At 33.9% G+C, this 18,305-nt stretch overlaps 1 protein-coding gene across 10 annotated transcripts in view; it reads left to right on the plus strand.

Annotated features, from left to right (window-relative positions):
- The first annotated feature begins 10,811 nt into the window (after positions 1-10,811).
- LOC143250987 (Golgi integral membrane protein 4-like) overlaps positions 10,812-18,305 on the plus strand; it is a 33,542-nt gene continuing 26,048 nt past the window's right edge. For 3 of the 10 annotated variants that reach the window (XR_013028464.1, XR_013028462.1, XM_076502286.1), the window contains exons 1-4: positions 11,235-11,401; positions 12,124-12,239; positions 12,966-13,159; positions 16,358-16,432. Coding sequence is in view for 7 of the 10 variants with exons in the window: in XM_076502286.1 (XP_076358401.1) it covers positions 12,979-13,159; positions 16,358-16,432 (256 nt within the window). In the remaining 3 variants the exon portion in view is untranslated. The other 7 variants (XR_013028465.1, XM_076502310.1, XM_076502275.1 and 4 more) reach the window with 6 other exon arrangements.

Below are 18,305 nucleotides of genomic sequence, written 5' to 3' on the forward strand. Positions count from 1 at the left end.
TCTTAATACAGAAAAGTTGCGTTCACATTTGCAGCTGGATACTGGACATACAAGCAAAATTTTTATGAGAAGAAACACTTCACTAAACATCTGCTGGCTTGTTTCATGCATTTTACAGTAAGCATCCTTTGCACCTTTTAGAGACACTGCTTTTGATGTTCCTTTGAACATGGGCAACTGAAACTCGAGCCGTTGTGCAGAGATTTCTGGATAGAAGTTTATAACCGAGTTGTCAATCTTGCCAAATGTGATAATGTTCTCAAGTGCCAGATATTGCACTTGTCATTGTTGTCTGCATTTAATCTAGTGGTTAGATGTTCTATGACTATGTCCACAAATTCAAAATATTGGCTTCTGTAGTAATCTCTAGCTGTTGCAGAATGGTGTGCTGAGCCATCACCTGTGCTCCTTCTGGGAGGGTCTGCGAAAGCGTGGTAGTTCAATAGGCACCAGATCTAGAGAAGTTACCTTTTTCTCAGCTTCATCAAATATCTTGTTGTAATTTTTCTCTGATCGCAATACCCGCAATTGCTCAACTATCATTGCAGATGCTTCAATCATGCCAGATACTGTTGCTGATTTTGCTTGGAATGCACGGTTTAGTTCCTCTAATCCTAAAACTGTCTTTCCTTTGTCAAATCTGTCCAACAGACCTTGTGCTTTCACTGCTACATCTGATTTTTCATTTGCTAATTCAGACAAAGAATCAACAATGTCACTGCAGTAATCATTAGCACATATAATTGCAGATAGGCGGCACAACCAGCGTGTTGGACACAGTGGATGGATGTATTTAACTGGACCATTGTAGCTGTCTGACGATACAATATTTTCCAAGATTGTCTTGTATTTGCTGACCTCTGAAGCAAGACACCAAGTTCATGTACCCACTGAATAGAATCTCGAACACATTCACAAGCTTCAACTGCATGTTGCATTATTAAATTAGCCTTGTGTGCTCCGCAGTGAAAAAACAAAGCTGACGGTTGCTTCTCTTTTATTTTTGCCTGGCATCTACTGTACGCACCACTCATGTTAGCGGCTCCATCATAAGTTTGTGCTCTTAATCCTGACAGTGGTAAATTGAGTCTAGTCAGTACATCAAGTATAGTCGAGAATATTGTTTCACCATTTGTATTGGAAACACTGTACAAACCAAGAAATTGTTCATGGACGTCAAGGTTCTCATCTACGTATCGTAGACATTTGCTTCCTGTTTGGCACTTGTAACATCTTGAGTGCCATCAACCATTAATGCAAAGATTTTACTTTGCTGCACTTCGTGCGCTATGTTCCTTAGTATTTGATGGATGAACATCTCCATTATTTCATTCTGATCCTGGGGTGATGTGAATGTGGTTTTCTTTGATATGTAGGCCGTCAACTCAGGATCTTCCTCTTCCAGGAGCTTCATTAACTGCAGGAAGTTCCCCTCCGTATCAGTATATCCGCGTAATGCTAAACCTTGACGCAGTAAGAAACGTAAACTTCCGAATATTTTGGCTAGACTTCTTTTGCATTCTTCCTGCTGCTTCTTTTTTCCATCATGTAGCTGGACAGTCACTGGAGTTACATCAAGTGAACCTTCTAAAGATATAGCAAATCTATGCTGAGAGGAGAATTGGTGTTAGTTGAATTTCTGTTTTGCCTTTTTCCAGTTGCAAAAACCGGTAGATATGAAGGTATACTCCACTGGCCTCTCCAATTTCCCTGTAAAAAGGCCTCTATTTTCCGCCTTGGCACAATGAAAGCATATGACTTTTTGAGTCTGATTTTCGAAGTGCAGTTATGGGAACTCATCAAACCACTTGCCCTGGAAGTTGATATTTTGAGATTTTGCTTTCTGTCGTGGTATTAGTTGTGAGTCTGGATGATATGGCTTTCCACACTGTATCTGTGGAGTGTCAGATTTTTCATTACTGCACAAACTTGTTTCACAATTATCTGGTGGTTCATGAAGTGCAATAGTTGCACAAGCATTTTCAGACTCGTCCTCTGATGAACATGGTTTTTCCTCTGTATGACAAGTTTCTATTCCTTTGCTGAAGTTGTTGGATTATCTGCATCTGCATTGCCACTTGTAGTACTAGTAACTGGCTTGCAGAACTGTCTAATATCGGAAAGTTTCAAACGTTTGCTTGTCATAATTGGAATCTGTTTCCCAGATGACTCAACAGGCTAAAATACAGTCTTTATTGAAAAACTCTAACGTATAACGAACGAAGATCGAACAAAATTGAAATAGGACTGAACTGTACAATGTATTTAAGTCGAACGCGCGAACCTCACAGTGACTACCGAGCCGACTGACCGCCTGGACATCGCTGGGACAATAATGTGTGCTAGTTACAACACAAGTAATTGCAAGTTTCTCGAAAAATACTTAAACAATCACAAATATATTATATTCCTGTTAAAGCTCATCAAAAAACAAACACGTTGTGATATAATGTCTATAAGCACGTCTATTAAATAAAAACACCTAAACAAAAACTATCAATACAATTCGAGTTGAGGCTTCAGGCCGTTGAAATCGCTCCTTTTGTGTTCTAATTATACAAGAAAATACAATATTTTTACTATCTATGATAAGAAAATATATTGTTCTTTTACTATAAAGCAAAAGCACTTTATTAGAGAGCGGTGATGATTTGAAATTTCGTAGATTAATGAGGATCAAAAACACAGGTCTAATCGAGGCTCAGACTAAAGCATGGGTTCCCAACCGGTAGGTCGCGACCCCCTTGGGGGTCGCGTAGCCTTGTTAGAAGTAGCTTGGGATAACATTAATTTTATTTCATCAATTACATGTTCATGCTCTTACATTTTTTTTGTTTCGGTGCAAAGCGAAACGTGTGCTACGTCAGTTCAATGTCATTAGGTGATATTATGGGTGTATGTATGCGTGCCTGTGAACATAGCATTCTCGAAAGTCAGCATGATAGCTTTACGTGTCCTTGTTCCATTCGCTTCTACCTACTTGTGTGAGGCAGGATTTTACACTCTTGTCAATATAAAAACAAAGAATAGGAACAGATTGGATGTTGGAAATGACATGAGACTGGCTCTAACAAACGCTCGGCCACGAATTTCAAAGCTTGCTGCTGAAATGCAACATCAGGCATCTCACTAGCTGGGTTCAAACCAATGTTAATATTATTTTAAGAAATATATGTTCTTTTTGTGAATTCAGGTTGGACCAATGTGATTTAATTTGCTAATAAATAATTACAGAATTTTTAAATATTGTTTAGATGTTTCTTTCCCTCTCATTCACAGAAAATAAAAGAAAAATTAAGCTGCTGATATTAAGCCCTAAGTAGGGGGCCACATGGGTTTCAAACTTTTAGGTAATGGGTCGCGAGTGCCAAAAGGTTGGGAATCCCTGGACTAAAGGGAGCGGAGGGAGTGATGTTGGGCGCGTCTGAATCCGAGCGGCCTGAACCTGTCTTTAACTGTACACTAAACGTACACTAAGGTCAGCGACTTCGGCAGCTAAGGAGAGTAAAGCATTCTACAATAAAACCGGCTCGACATGTATTAGAACAAATGGCGTAGAAAAACCGCACAATATACACATAAGATTGATGCAGCTACAAGCTACAAATTGCCTGCCAGATCTAGATCACAGGAGTTTACGCTTGGGAGTAATATTTTCGAATTTCATGCTCTGTTCAATCTGTTGTGATGAAAATTTGACTTAATCTTACACTACGTACAAGACGTAGGTAGATTATGTGATAGTGCTTGCAAGCCTTGCATGTATACTTAGGCCTACTGACTGATACGAACTATTGCTTAGATCGAGAAGCTTAGAAGCACGCCTATATTAAAGATGTACATTTCGGCTACTGAAAAAGCCTCCATCTAGGCCTAATTATGTAATTCGATTGGTAAGAACACGAGAATCACAAAAACAAACACACAATATGTAGGCCTGTGATGCAATAAAACAATTCAACAGAACAAACTGTAGGGGGGGGGATGATTGTATGCACCACACCTCCCACCTAAAATGAATGGGGATGTATTCCCCATCCCCCCAGGATCTACGCCCCTGCATGTAATCATCTATTGTCACTGCCTGTTTCGTATCGAACTATAATTTCAACACTTTATAAGTTTAGATGCGCCATCAGGTAACACTTTGTTAAACTATGATATAGTGGCATTCTGTCATGACGGCCTATCAATGTGTCCCTAACAGCATTTGGAACTATGACGTCTTCATTTTTGGTGACATCACCCTTCTACTCCCTCTTTCCCTGAGACAGCAAGTCAGCGTGAAGTGGCATCCTTTCCCAGCTATAGTGCGAATCTTACTACTGAAGTCCGTTCACTGCATAACCGGGTTTTTGTAACTCACACCATAATTGGCTCTCACTCAACTTCAGAAGCTGTCACTCTAGTTCAAAGTTTATAAACGTACAGGTAGTAATACTATACTCAGTAGCAGTAGTATGTATTTAGTCTAGACTCCCAGGACTGAAATACCGTATGTTAACTATGTGGCAATCAAACTTTTGACTGGTTAAGCATACTCCATGCGAAAAAGTGAGGCAAAAACTCAATATTTCAGCAGAATTGTTTTGGATTTTGGTGCAATGCTGAAAAAGGGTTGTCTGCGTTAGCCATTCCTGATTTTGACCTGACAGACTAAATGGAACACAGCTAGCCAAAAGCATCCACAGCCAATCTTTGGGCTATTCTAATTAAATATTGAGATTTTAGCTCACTCTTGTAATACATCCTTGACTTCAAAGTGTGAAGTAAGAATTTGCAGTAATGAAATTGGTCTTGTTTATCACACAGAAATAGATATGATGTGTCTTTGTTTTTGTTCGTTTTTTAATTTCGCGCAAAGCTACTCTAGGGCTATCTGCGATAGTCGTCCCTAATTTAGCAGTGTAATACTAGAGAGAAGGCAGTTAGTCATCACCATCCATTGCCCACTCTTGGGTTACTCTTTTACCAACGAATAGTGAGATTGATCGTGACATTATAACGTCCCCACGGCTGAAAGGGCGAACATGTTTGGTGTTACGGGGATTCTAACCCCTTCCTGATGTTTGTCTCTTTATCATCATTCCGCTGATACACGTTCAGAATCCTTATCCTTATATAAGAAGCCAATCATGCTTGTTACATGGGCTATCTATCTTCCAACAGGACAAAGCACCACCCTACTTTTCCAGAATTATTAAAGTGATTTTAAATCAAACTCTTCCAGAGCATTGGATTGGAAAGGTCCTATCAAATAGCCTCTTGTTCGCCTGATTTAACACCTTTAGATTTTCATCATAACAAACCAAAAGATCTTGAAGGACTGAAACATTAGATTCGTGATGCTATCTTATCCATCAATACTGCTGTGTTGGAAAATGTTTTCACAGAAGTTGAACGCAGAATTAAATTAATTATAGCGAATGATGAAAGATAAGTAGGAATCCATTAATTATTAAAACTAATACTTACAAGCCTACTACTTGTATTTATATCAATTTTTGTTGTTGTCTCAAATCGTAATAAAGTTATTCAAATTTATTTCGGACAGCCTGTATTTTGTATCTTTAATAAATTCGTCATTTAGTTGCCACTACTCATTGTTTGTGGTTTCTTTATGTGTACATTTGTGACTGTTCCAGTAATTAATTACATTACTATATATTCACATATTCATGCATGATATTAAAACGTCCAAAAACTGCATAATAAATCTGTGGAATTCGAAATTATTTATATAACCGAGGGTTACTATAGTAATGTATTTGTTTGTTTGTTTGTTTCGTGCATCCAATAAATCATCAAATTTTATAGCCCTGTGTTATTCACAGGTACAACTGTATTCGACTTGACCGTTTAGTCTATTGTATGTTACATAAGGTGTTGTTCGGGTTGAAAATATTAAACAAAGAATTAACGTTTTATATTCAACTCTATTCGAATTTCTGAACCATCATATCACATGTTTGTATTGTATTGCCACTGTTAAAAACCTGAAGCAAACAGCCAGAAATTGACAGTAACACTTTAAGCTATATATTTATAAGTTCTATAATGCAGAGGATTGTTCAAAACGGCTAAAGATATTGTACAACAAAACACGCGTTGAAAATCGTGATTACATCTTACAACTAGAATTAATTTCCTTTACACGATATATGCGGGAAAACAATTCCCACATATTTAGTATAATGTCTCAACATAAACTTCAAGAGGGGCATAATGATACAGCTAAACAATTCTACCTAACACTAGAACAATGAGACTCGGTAGCTTAAAGATATAGCAAAATATTCCAATATAACATTACAGCAACGAAATTCGGTAAAATAAGGATATAATAAAATATTACAGCATAACCAGGACAGAAAACTAAGTAGAATATTCCAGTATAACACTAGAGAGCAATAAAACTGTGTAGCACACTGACAGGGCAAAATATTAAATGCATTATTTCAATTATTTATCACAAATATAGTTCAAGGTTTTCTGCTTTACTTTCTGTTATCTTTTTTTATTAATTTGCATAAATATACTTTATTTAATGGCCATTATTCGTATTTATATTGTTAACACTAAAATGAATTATACTTTTCTTTCAGTATGTATTTTAAATAAACAGGTAGTTCGAATTGGTAGTTTTAAATATAAAGAACTGGTAAAAACCACGTGTAAAAGTTTTGACAGTGACTTAAATCTGCTTCCTATTTGAAAAACATGGACTCAGCGTTTTGTGAGAATTTACAGTTCGGACTGATGTTGGTTGTTTATCTAGATTAAATACTGGATCTGGAAAAGTGCAGTTTTTTATATCGGACCAAGACAGTGTTATGTTTGTTATGCTTTGATTCAGTTTAAACTTTAGAGTTTTACCTAGTAGGTTCTGTTAAGTTATAATAGAAAACTGATCTACACGATTATTTCTCTGTTTGCCTATCCATCTGTTTTTTCTATATTTGTTTTATTTAAATTGTTTAATGTAATTTACATGTAGAAGTAAAATTTTTATAAGATTGATTATTATGTTAAAATTGAAATTGTTACCGAATCGTGTATGTGTTAAGCAAAGTTGAGTACTGCTCTTTAGGTTGAATCTGAAAACTGTTGATTTTTAAGTAGAAAATTTAGGTGTCGAACCGTTTTGGTTTTCTGCAGGTTAGCATAAGATTCAAGATTTGATCCTTGCGGTGAACACAGAATAGGATACTTCATTATGTAACTTTATGTTTATTGACCAAAAATAAACTTAGATGTTTTGTAACAATGTCCACGTTTATAAAAAATGTTGTGTCAAAATTGAACTTGTATAAATAGATCATGATTAGTTGATTGATGAATGATGTTAAGTTTATTGTTGGATGAAGGTTAGCTTATTGATGAATGAGAATTAATTGTTGATAGGATGGTCAGTCTATTGGTGTATCATAGTTAGCTCAGTGATGGATGATGATTTGTTTATTTACAGACAAGGGTTTATTTATTGGTGAATGAAGCTTGGTTTAACGATTAATGAGGGTAGATTATTGATGGGTGAAGTATGGTTTTCATAGCTTACTACTGGGTACTGTTTATCTAGAACATATTCCTAATAGCCATAATTATTTCCCCGAATTTTAAATCCCACACGTCATTAAACTAGTCTCGTGATAGAAAAAATATAAATACCCGAATTCTCACGTTACCAATTTATATAACGTCAGTTTGGTACCTGGACAACAGCAGACATTACGTAAATAATGAGCTATACGTGTTCTGTCGAACACGGGTATCGAAACTCGGTTGTTAGAGTTGTAAGTCCCTAGACATGCCGCTGGGCCACTGAGGGCAAGTTAAGCGAACCCCTTAAATCTCTAGATCTTTGTAATAATTCTCCATAAAAATACAAATTCTTGTTCACTTCTTAGTTTTACTAGGGGTAGATCAAAGTGCGCATGTCCTGACCTTTTATGAAGTTACATTGAAAACTTAATCAAAGTGTATTATTACTAACGAATATGAATAAATCTGGCATCAGAACGAAGTTGATAAGTCATATTTTTATTTTAATATAATTAATAAACATTTCTATGTCATGCGATTTACGGGAAGCACAACAAGGTTTTTTTTTTTTTTTAATTTTGCTCAAAGTTACACAAGAACTATCTGCTCTAGCTGAACCTAATTTACCAGTGTAAAACAAGAAAGAAGGCAACTAGTTATCACCACCCACCACGAACTCTTGGGCCACTCTTTTACCAATGAGCGGTGGCATTGACAGTCACATTATAACGCCCCCATGGCTAAAAGGGCAAACATATATGGTGGAACGTACATTCTAATCCACGACCCTCGTATTACGAGTCGAGCACCTTAAACGCTGGCCATGCCGAGCGCACTACAATGACATCTGCCATTTTGGGCGTTAATCCATCCAGTGTTTTATGACTATGATAGCGTTCAAGCTGAGTGAATATACTGTGAATTTTGAAAATTGAGATAACTTCAAACAGACAATTCCATGCCTGGACGACTATTAATATCGAATACTTGTTTGATCATAATGCGAAATCGGAAAACAATCATCTCCCCTATGTGGTGATATTTGTGTGTATTTTATTGAATCTACCAGTAGACAAACCCACAAAATTATGAAAGACTGTAAAGAGTATGGATGGTTATAAATTATCCTCCTAAACAGGGTGAGTCTCAGTCATAAAATTAAGAAATTGAGGCTTGTAGTCCTTGCAACAGTTAAGATTAGTTTTTGTTTTTTATGTAGCTTTCACTTTTTTGCTGTTCGTAGAATAGTCACTACTACGAGCTTGAAACTTTTTATCACCATTATCGATAGTAACAATGTTTATTCATTATTATTTTACCTGTACTCCTTATGAGCTTATTAGGGACGGCTAACGCAGATAGCCCTCGTGTAGCTTTGCGCGAAATTTCAACCAAATCGCACAAACTAAATGTAGAAATAGTGATATCAACACACTTAATACAGTATTACTATAATTGCTCATGCATGGGCATGGCCTTGATAGTGGTCAGGGTATGTGCCCGGAAAACAGTGCACAATCAGTGGCCTTCATGTTATAACAACGTTAGTATTTTCCCATTGAAATCAAAAAGTGAAAGCACATAAACTAACCGCCAACGACGAAGGAAGAGGTTAGCATCGGTCGTGACCCACCCAGATCTAAAATGACTTAAATCCAGACCAGAAAGAAAGGTTGATACTTGTACAACCCTGTGATATGTACAAGTTTAACTTTATGAAAGTAATGTAACACGTGGCACTAAGCAATACAAAGTAATTCCCGCGGGTACATTTAGTTGTTTTTAAAGGTATGACGACATTGTTAGTGTTTAATAACGGCAAAAGATTTAAGTAGGCGTATATCTAATTCAGTGATAGATCGAATAATGTTAGTATTAAATAGTAAGGCTACAACTAGTATGTTAGAACTAGATTTATTGTGTCAATATGAAATTTGACGTTTAGGCTTTAAGGTTACTGGATCAGTTATAGCAGTGTTAACCGTCAATATTCTGCTGTCGTATTGTTTCGTTTGATAGAAAGCCGAACTAGTTACACAGATTAATAAGTAACATAGTAGTACTTAAAAAATCTTTAACGATAACGTATCCAACAGGATTTGATAAATATCTACAGGGGTTTGAGACCGTGTTACTTCACTGTATAGTAACCTAAATAAATTAGGTATATAAATAAAGTTATGACGTTTTGTCAAATTCATTATCCGAAATTATTTGTTTGTCATTAAGCATAAAACTACAGAAAGAGCTATCTGTGCTCTGCGCACCATTGGTATAGAAACGCAGTTTTTTGCAATATAAGTCCGCAGACATACTACTGTACCACCAGGTTCATTCGAAATTATAGAGCAGACCAATTGTTTAATGATCTATATATGTGTTAAAGATTTCTTATTTTTTCACCAGAAGTGAAACTGAAAAAACAACAACAACAAACAAACTGTAATCTGGGCACTACAGATTCGCCTATTCAAGGCTCATCCATACAGCTTGGGTCAGCTAACAAAAAAAAAAAAACATTAGGCTTCTTATAATGATTATTTTTGTTTGTTTTGAATTTCACGCAAAGCTACACGAGGGCTATCTGCGCTAGCCGTCCCTAATTTATCAGTGTAAGACTAGAGGGAAGGCAGCTAGTCTACACCACCCACCGCCAACTTGTGGGCTACCCTTTTACCAACGAATAGTGAGATTGACCGTCACATTTAACGCCCCCACCGCTGAAAGGGTGAGCATGTTTGGTGCGACGGGGATTCGAATCCCTGACCCTCAGATTACGAGTCGATTGCTTTAACCACCTGGCCATGCCTGGCCTATAATGATGAATAGGCCTAACGGTATTTCTTTGGTTTGCTAGTCTCTTGTAAAAAAGAAAACAAAAACAAATACTTCAACGTATGTATGAAAGTATTCAGAACCTGGAAAGTACTAAAGACCACAGGAGGACGTACATATGACGCATGCTAAGTTTAAGGCCTTCAGATTTTACAAAAACATAATTTACTTCATTGTAAGTGAACAAGGAGATATAATCGGTTCAACGCATTAGTTAATTCTATTGAAATGCCTTGTATACTCGAGTTGAGTGATATGCCAAAATACAGTTTCTAGGCAGTTATAGTCTATAGGCCTGTGGGGCAGATAAGATAAGTTTCAGGGTATTATAACAATTGTTCATTAATTAAAAAAAAACAACTGTACGTTGCATAAATACTCTGTGTATAATCCTACTAGTACTGTTGAGATTATTATCTCAGACTTACTGATAGTAGTAATGTAGCTTGAAAAACTCAATGGTGTGACTTTGTGCGTTGTAATACATGAAATCAGTATTACAAAGTGTTGCAAGTAAGTTTAGTGTAGGTCTTATAAACATTGCAGCTTTTAGACCTAGTAGATATTTTGTTACAAGTAAGCGTTGAATGATCTTGGATCAAGTATTTAATGTTAGAAGAGTGGATCCAATAATTAGCTTTTATATAGCAATTATAAAGGACTTTATTCAAGAAAGCAGTACAAAAGTACTGTAAATAAGACGTTTTTGATCAACAAGTAAGAACCATCTTGTGAATTGCTATAAAAAGAATACTGTTGTTTTACCATTTGTTTGTGAATAATTTACAACATAGCAAGCGTAGAGAGTATGACATTGTTAAAAATTGCCACAGTGTCTTTTCTTTTAAGATGGCGCGTAATGAAAATACAACTCATTGTAGTATGACGTCATGCGCATCCCAGTCTGTTATACTAGTGTTGTTTCGATATGAGAGCGTTGCAAATACAGCAATTGAGAGAGTGGAATTGTTGGCGTGGAGTGAGCAGGCGTTTTCATTGGCAAGATTTAATATATGGTATAGAGGTAAAGTGTTCATTTTATATTTGAGTTTTTGTTTCACGGTACGTTTCACAAAATGTATAATATGAACCATAAGAGTATAACATTTAGTTGGTAGGATTCGGTTTTTATGATAAATAAAATAAAAAAGGTAACAATAATAAACAAACTCAGCAATTTTACAAGGTAAAATAACATTAATATTAAGTAAATAGGAGTATCGACTCTTCAGAGAGATTATGCTGATAATACTAGCCCTTCTATTTGACAGTTGAAGTTATGCATATACAATAAAAATATATTAGATAATTAAAGTATTCATTATTATTATTACATTTACTGTAATTATCATATTAATTATTAATAATTGGAACATGTTTAAAAGAAAATAGTTTAATTCGTTATTTACCTTACTATCTTCCACTTATTTTTGTTTGCATAAAGTTTCTCACTTTTCACCGTATTTGAGCCTTTTTTTTACTTGAGCAAGCTAAAAGTGATAACGCTAAATATTTTTTTTAAGTTAATGTTAGCATACATTATTTCTGTTGCAACTAAACCTCTGTCACGTACAGTAAATGTTGTTTACTTTATTTCACAAAAGTGATTTTCATTATGTCCAAGTTCCTAAAACATTTGCCCCATTGTACGTATGTTTTAAAACTATTTTCTTACACACTTACTGGCCAGAATGTGTGTCAAGTGTATTGTAAAAAGTAAGTAACGTTTACATCTATTATTTGCAGGTAACATCAACAGAAGCACTGAGGAAGGTTATACCTACTGGTGATGTTTATTGAATGGAGTGTTAACATTGGCAGAAAGGATTTTCGTACCTGAAACCTAAAATCGGTGATTTATGGTAAAATTTTAAATTTCAGATCATTGCATCTAATTTTGTGTAATAGTATGTTGATTGAAAAAAAGACAACTGATAAATTTACTCTGTGATTTATAGTTTCGGGCCTATTTTATCCATTGTCTATATAGATGTCCAATGTGGATGTAGATGCTTGTAGCATTGTTTACAAACTTGCATTCAGTGCATCCAGAATGACATTACTTGTTTAGATGTATGTTAAAAATTTGCTCATCCTTAACACACTTTGATAAATGTTTTCCTACTATTTATAGCTGTTGGTTAATTTTAGAATTTAGTATTAATCTCAGTATGTATTTTTTGTTCCCTATACCCTTTTCTTCACTTCATCTTAATATGTTGTTCATTAAATAGGATAAAATAAATAAGTAAATCATCATAAAAATTGTTAATGTACTGTTTGAAACCACAAATATTCATTTTAATCATAGGCTGACTCTGCCAGTATTATTTACAAATCCAAGATTATCCTATATACGAGATATATTATTACTCTGATTATTTAGCAGTATTATGGTTTTAAGCTTAACAGAACTAATCATATCATAGTTGTTACAACAACCAAACTTTAACCTATTATACAGGTTTCTTATTTTCTTTGTTGAAAATTGGTGGTTTTATTATTTTAATCTGTTCACAAAGTTTATATCATTTTGTTTGTTTTCTGTAACTACATGTTACAAATTTGTAAATGTCCTTTTTTTTCAGTTTCTTTTGCAACATGAATAGTGGGTCAGCTATGAGGAATTCTAAAGCAAGAAGCATTCTTTATGCTCTAGCAGTTTGTGGCATGTGTTTGACTGCATACCTTCTTAGTAGAACTCACTCAGAACTTAAAACCATAGAGAAATCGCATAATAGGTGTATTCAACAGCGAGATTCCTTATCAGCACAGCTACAGGGTTTGTACTGAAATTCTGTATGATTTGTTGAATTACTACTTGTAATCTCTCATTATTAACAGAAAGCTTGCAGAAATAATCATTTATTATAGCCTTTTACTAAAGTTGCATTTAATGAATTGTACTGTTCCTTAACAATAGTATGGTCAAGTTCTCATTTAAAAAATCAGGTGAATAACATTTGGCATAGGAGAGTTTAGTATGTACACTTTAATAGACTTGATTGATATAGCTTAAAACAAAAATTCAGTTTTTTAACTTAACATTAATCAAAACTTTTTATAACCTGATCTTCATAACTGATGGGAGGAAAAGCTATATATTTTAGTTTTGAACCTACTTAGTGTGTACTGAACACTTAATTAATGTAGACTTATAGAATATTCCTTTCTGAATTTTGTAAAATTGCTTATTATTTATATAGGTATAGTTTCAGCTTAATATCTTCCCTTACATTTTTGTGATGATGTGTAGTTTTGAAATTACCTTTTATATAATTTATATAAACAAAAAACAAAATGAATCAGTAATGTTCTTAAAAAATCATAAAGTTTCCATATTAGTGCTAATATGTTAGAGAAATCTGAACTAGTAATTAATCTTTAGTTCCCATTAACCTGTATACAAATGAGTGTGTGGGTACAAACTTTTGTACTTTGTAGTAAATATATGGTAAGATTTCTGTGAGAATGTTGCTCTTACATGTGAAGTAGGCTTAATTGACATAACTCTAATTTTCCTTGCCCTGTGAATATAGATAATTGCTTTGTAAACTCTTAATGATGTTATATTGAGTTTATAATTTATTTTATATATATTCTGGTAATTAGGAAATATTTTTAAATTACTAATATATGGATTTTATATGCAAACATATATTAGGCTTCAGTGACCTCAGTTTTATTAAACAAAAGATGGTAAATTTTTCCATGTTTGTTTTAATTGTAATTTATTGCATACTTGTGTTAAAACACTAGTAAATTAACTGGTATGAGAAATAAAGTATAATAAATTCAATAACCATCTTGTGGTGATTTTGTACAAGTCTGAAAGAAGTTTAAGGTTTATAATCAGACAAATCACTGAATTTCAAGGGTAAATGAGATACTGTATTTTATGCCTGTTTGATAAAAGCAGGGATATTGAAATCAGTCCTTTTATATTTATTTACAACATGACATAACAGAACAGTTAATATGCTAATAGTGTTTTAAAATTTATTAAAACTACTTCACAATATTTTTGATCCTCTCAATGTTTTCACTGTGTAACGAAATGCTCTAATTGCATTCCTGTAAACTTATAATAGCATGAAGATTGCAAAGATAGAAATACAAAAGTATTCACTCATCTGTTTATATTTTAGCTTGTTTCAAGATATATAAAAAAAAGTTTTTAGAAGACCAGGTGTACATGAACATGGTAAACTGCTGTGAATGAGGCTCCAGATATACACAGTTCTATTTTTGCAGGAAATATCAGGTGTTTCTCTTAAGGTAGTAGTCTTGTATCTATTTTAGGTAGCAAACTGACAAGTGGCTGTTGGTGATATGTGGTGATTCTGTTGTAGAGATATCTAATAATTATGTTTTATGCTTTAAATACACAGTTTTATAAAAGCATTTTGGACAAATTTATATAAGAGAGAGTTGAATAAATATATACAAAGTAATTATGACTCCTTTCCCCATATTTACAATGATATGTCAAAACCACTTAAAGGCACATTGAGAATTATACATTTTACTCTGGAAGTTTTGGATGTGATACAACTGCTTTTAAGAGCTGTTTCAAGAAGTGTTCAGTATACCTTTCATCATTGTCTATCACTATATTAAGTGTGTTTCTAAATTAGGCAAGTATCATCTAGTGTTCATTAATAGTTGCATTATTATTTCTAATGGCAATTTTTCAAATCTTCTAAACTTCATTTTCTATTTCAATACACATCCCGTTTGAGGAACTCCTTGAGACAAACGTCTGGTGTTTGAATATTTGATATATTACCATTAATAAAATACTTGATATCACTATCTGTTTTTATCTGAATGATTGGCTTATAGTGTTGTATTCATTAAAAATATTAGAATCATTTTAATAAGTTGAAAATATGAGGGGTTGTCCTGCCTTGTTGGATAGTGATGTCACTCTTCCAGGTGTGGAATAACATGACCATTCAACATTTTCTGAAAATGGGCTTCCTGTATCAAAACATTTTGGGCACAATAAGTTTCATAAGCAACTTCTCAAGAAATGAAAGGACTGGACCAGTGATAAAAATACTGGTGAAGCCATACCATGTGACAATGTATAAGGATCAAAACTAGATGCAGAGGCTTTTCATGGTTACATATAACAGCATTTATCGAGTTGACATATTCAATAAAATGAAAGTGGGCCTAACTATGTTTTGCTAATCATCAACAATGCCAAAACACAGTATGCAAAATCAAGTCACAAAAGTGCATCACAAATCATAAGAATAAAGATACTTGTAAAGTGATATGTATTGGAGTTTAGTATTTGATTATTTATTACACTTCAGTTTGTAGCAGATCAAGTTGTGAGGTCCTCTTTAATTTTCTGCTTCAAAAGGATTTGTCTTCATTATCCTGAACAACCTTGACTTCTCTCTCTCTCTCTCTCTGTTTTACATATACAATTGGCTGCCTAAAAAAGGAAGACATTTTGTAGAGATCCAGTTGCCACAAACAAAATATTAGTTTTGTAACATCCTTTAGGGCCCTTTGTGAAGAAATAGCTGCTCGTATTCTTTTTGAAGTTACCTTTAGACCAAAGTAAAACTATGTTTGTTTTGATTACACATTTAAACAGCATATCCATGATCCTACACAGTGACACAAATGTTATTCATTTGACCAGTCTCATATTGTTGGAAGAAAGAGAGAAGGAAGATAAAGCAGTTTTAATATGTAACAAGTGGCTTATGTATTATACAAGTTTGATTGTGCCAGTTTTTATATGTGCATTAAGGTGTTTTATAGTACAGGTGCTTGACAAAACTAGGTGTCAGTTTACCCAGTGCAGAAAAACAGTTTCAGTGAAAGTAATATTCCTGTTCTAGGAATACTTCCTATTTCCCTATTTATCTCAGATTGAAGTAATTTATATGAATGCAATGCTTTTTTGTTATTTATCTATTTCTAATTATAAATATATATTCTGTTTCAAATTTAGTTGTTTATGAACATAAGAATCGACTGGAAAAGTCTCTACAAGAAGAAAAAGCATCTTATAAAAATTTTAGACTTGGTAAGTTGATTTGACATATTTTTGAATAGTTTTCTGGTTAATTATTCTATTTACTGAAGATATGGTTAGACTTTGCTTATGGTATTGATTAACAAACTCAAGTGTGTATTATAATCAGTTTATTATTTGATTGTATACATTTATTGTAGTCGGTGAAATATTAAAGCATTGTGTGACCTTTTTCTTCCATATAATGCTTTAATTTGAAAACTATAAGATTATTTCTTGTATGTAAATGTCAAACATCCTAACTATGCCACTTCCTCACATTTTTAAATTGTGTACAAGGAAAACATGCATACAGCTTAATGCAGTTAAGCCAATGGAAGTAGTAATTGTCCATATAAATTTCATTGGTAATTTTAAGATTACATTGTTAAAATAGGTAGTAAGATAATAGAAGAATCACTGAATTTTGAAAATAGTTCAAATATGCAGAAATTCTTTTAGATAACATGAGAGAATAATTGACTAAAAAAGGGGTCAGACTGGTCAAATGCCTGAAGAGATTTTTATCCATTTTTATAAAAACATAATTTATAGATTTAATCCATTCACTTGCTACTAGTAATCATGTTTATGGGTCTTTTTTTTTCATCTGTAAACTGCAATGGTACCATATGTGTGATTTTGTTGACTTTTTAAGGGGTACTGAGAAAGTATAGCCTAAAAATAATTGATCTGTCCTTTGATAAAAATGCTTTGGTGGATAGAGAGTGCCTCATCACTCATAAGTTTCCCTTACCTGTTCAAGTAGGAAACTTAAACAAAAAAATCCCATAACAGCACAGCCCCAGTATACAGAAAGCAAAGCCTGACACCTGGAGTGAAAGGGTTAATGTTTGTCTTGTTACTGAGGTAAATAATTCAAGGAGGTTTATGGAACATTCTTGTTTATTTTTAATGAGCCTCAGAGGGAGTTAATAAACAGTATCTTATTATATACAGTGAAGAGTTTGTAGCGACAAATAGACTTTATTGTGCTTGCTACAACATTTTATGTTGTGAAGGATTAACCAGTGGAAAAAGTTGTAAAAAAGGAAAACTTTCTTTTTTTTAATGTGAGATTTCTTTTTCTTAAGCAGTGCATTTGAAATACATTTGGTCATTTGAAATAGCAAATATCATGTAATTGGTTATTCTCTGCTTTAAATTGTATGTGTCATGTTATTTATTGATCTTGCATGTAAAATTTTGTTGAGCATTATCCATTTTTAAGTCCCCTGCTAGTACAGTCGTAAGTCTATAGAGTTACAATGCTAAAATCAGGGATTTGATTCCTTGCAGTGGACACAGCAGATAGCCTGACTTTACTATAAGAAAACACACACACTCCATTGCTAAATTGTTAAACATAGCTGATTATAAAATGTAGAAACTGAAAAACAAAAACTCTCATTATAATGTTCATGTATGGAATTTATTAGACGATGTTGGTTTAATTGTCTTAAATGTACAAATTTCTAAATTGGTATTTCTATTAGCTAGAGCCCTTGACATAAAATGTAAAACAATTCATAGACCATTATTCCTAGGTGAAGGTGTATTATTCATATTAAAAGTAGCAGATTATAAGATGTGTTAAACCAAGACTACATATTCTTTTTTATAACAGTAATATATTCATAATGTTCAGTTTCACTCAGAAAAAGTGATTGTTTGGTTTGTTTTGTTTTGAATTTCATGCAAAGCTGCTCAAGGGCTATCTGTGCTAGCCGTCCCTAATTTAGCAGTATAAGACTAGAGGGAAGGCAGCTAGTCATCACCACCCACCACCAACTCTTGGGCTACTCTTTTATCAATAAATAGTGGGATTGACCGTCCCATTATAAAGCCCCCACGGCTGAAAGGGCAAGCATGTTTGGTGAGACGG

The sequence above is a fragment of the Tachypleus tridentatus genome, chromosome 1 (assembly GCF_004210375.1).
Source record: "Tachypleus tridentatus isolate NWPU-2018 chromosome 1, ASM421037v1, whole genome shotgun sequence".
NCBI classification, from domain to species: Eukaryota; Metazoa; Arthropoda; class Merostomata; order Xiphosura; family Limulidae; genus Tachypleus; species Tachypleus tridentatus.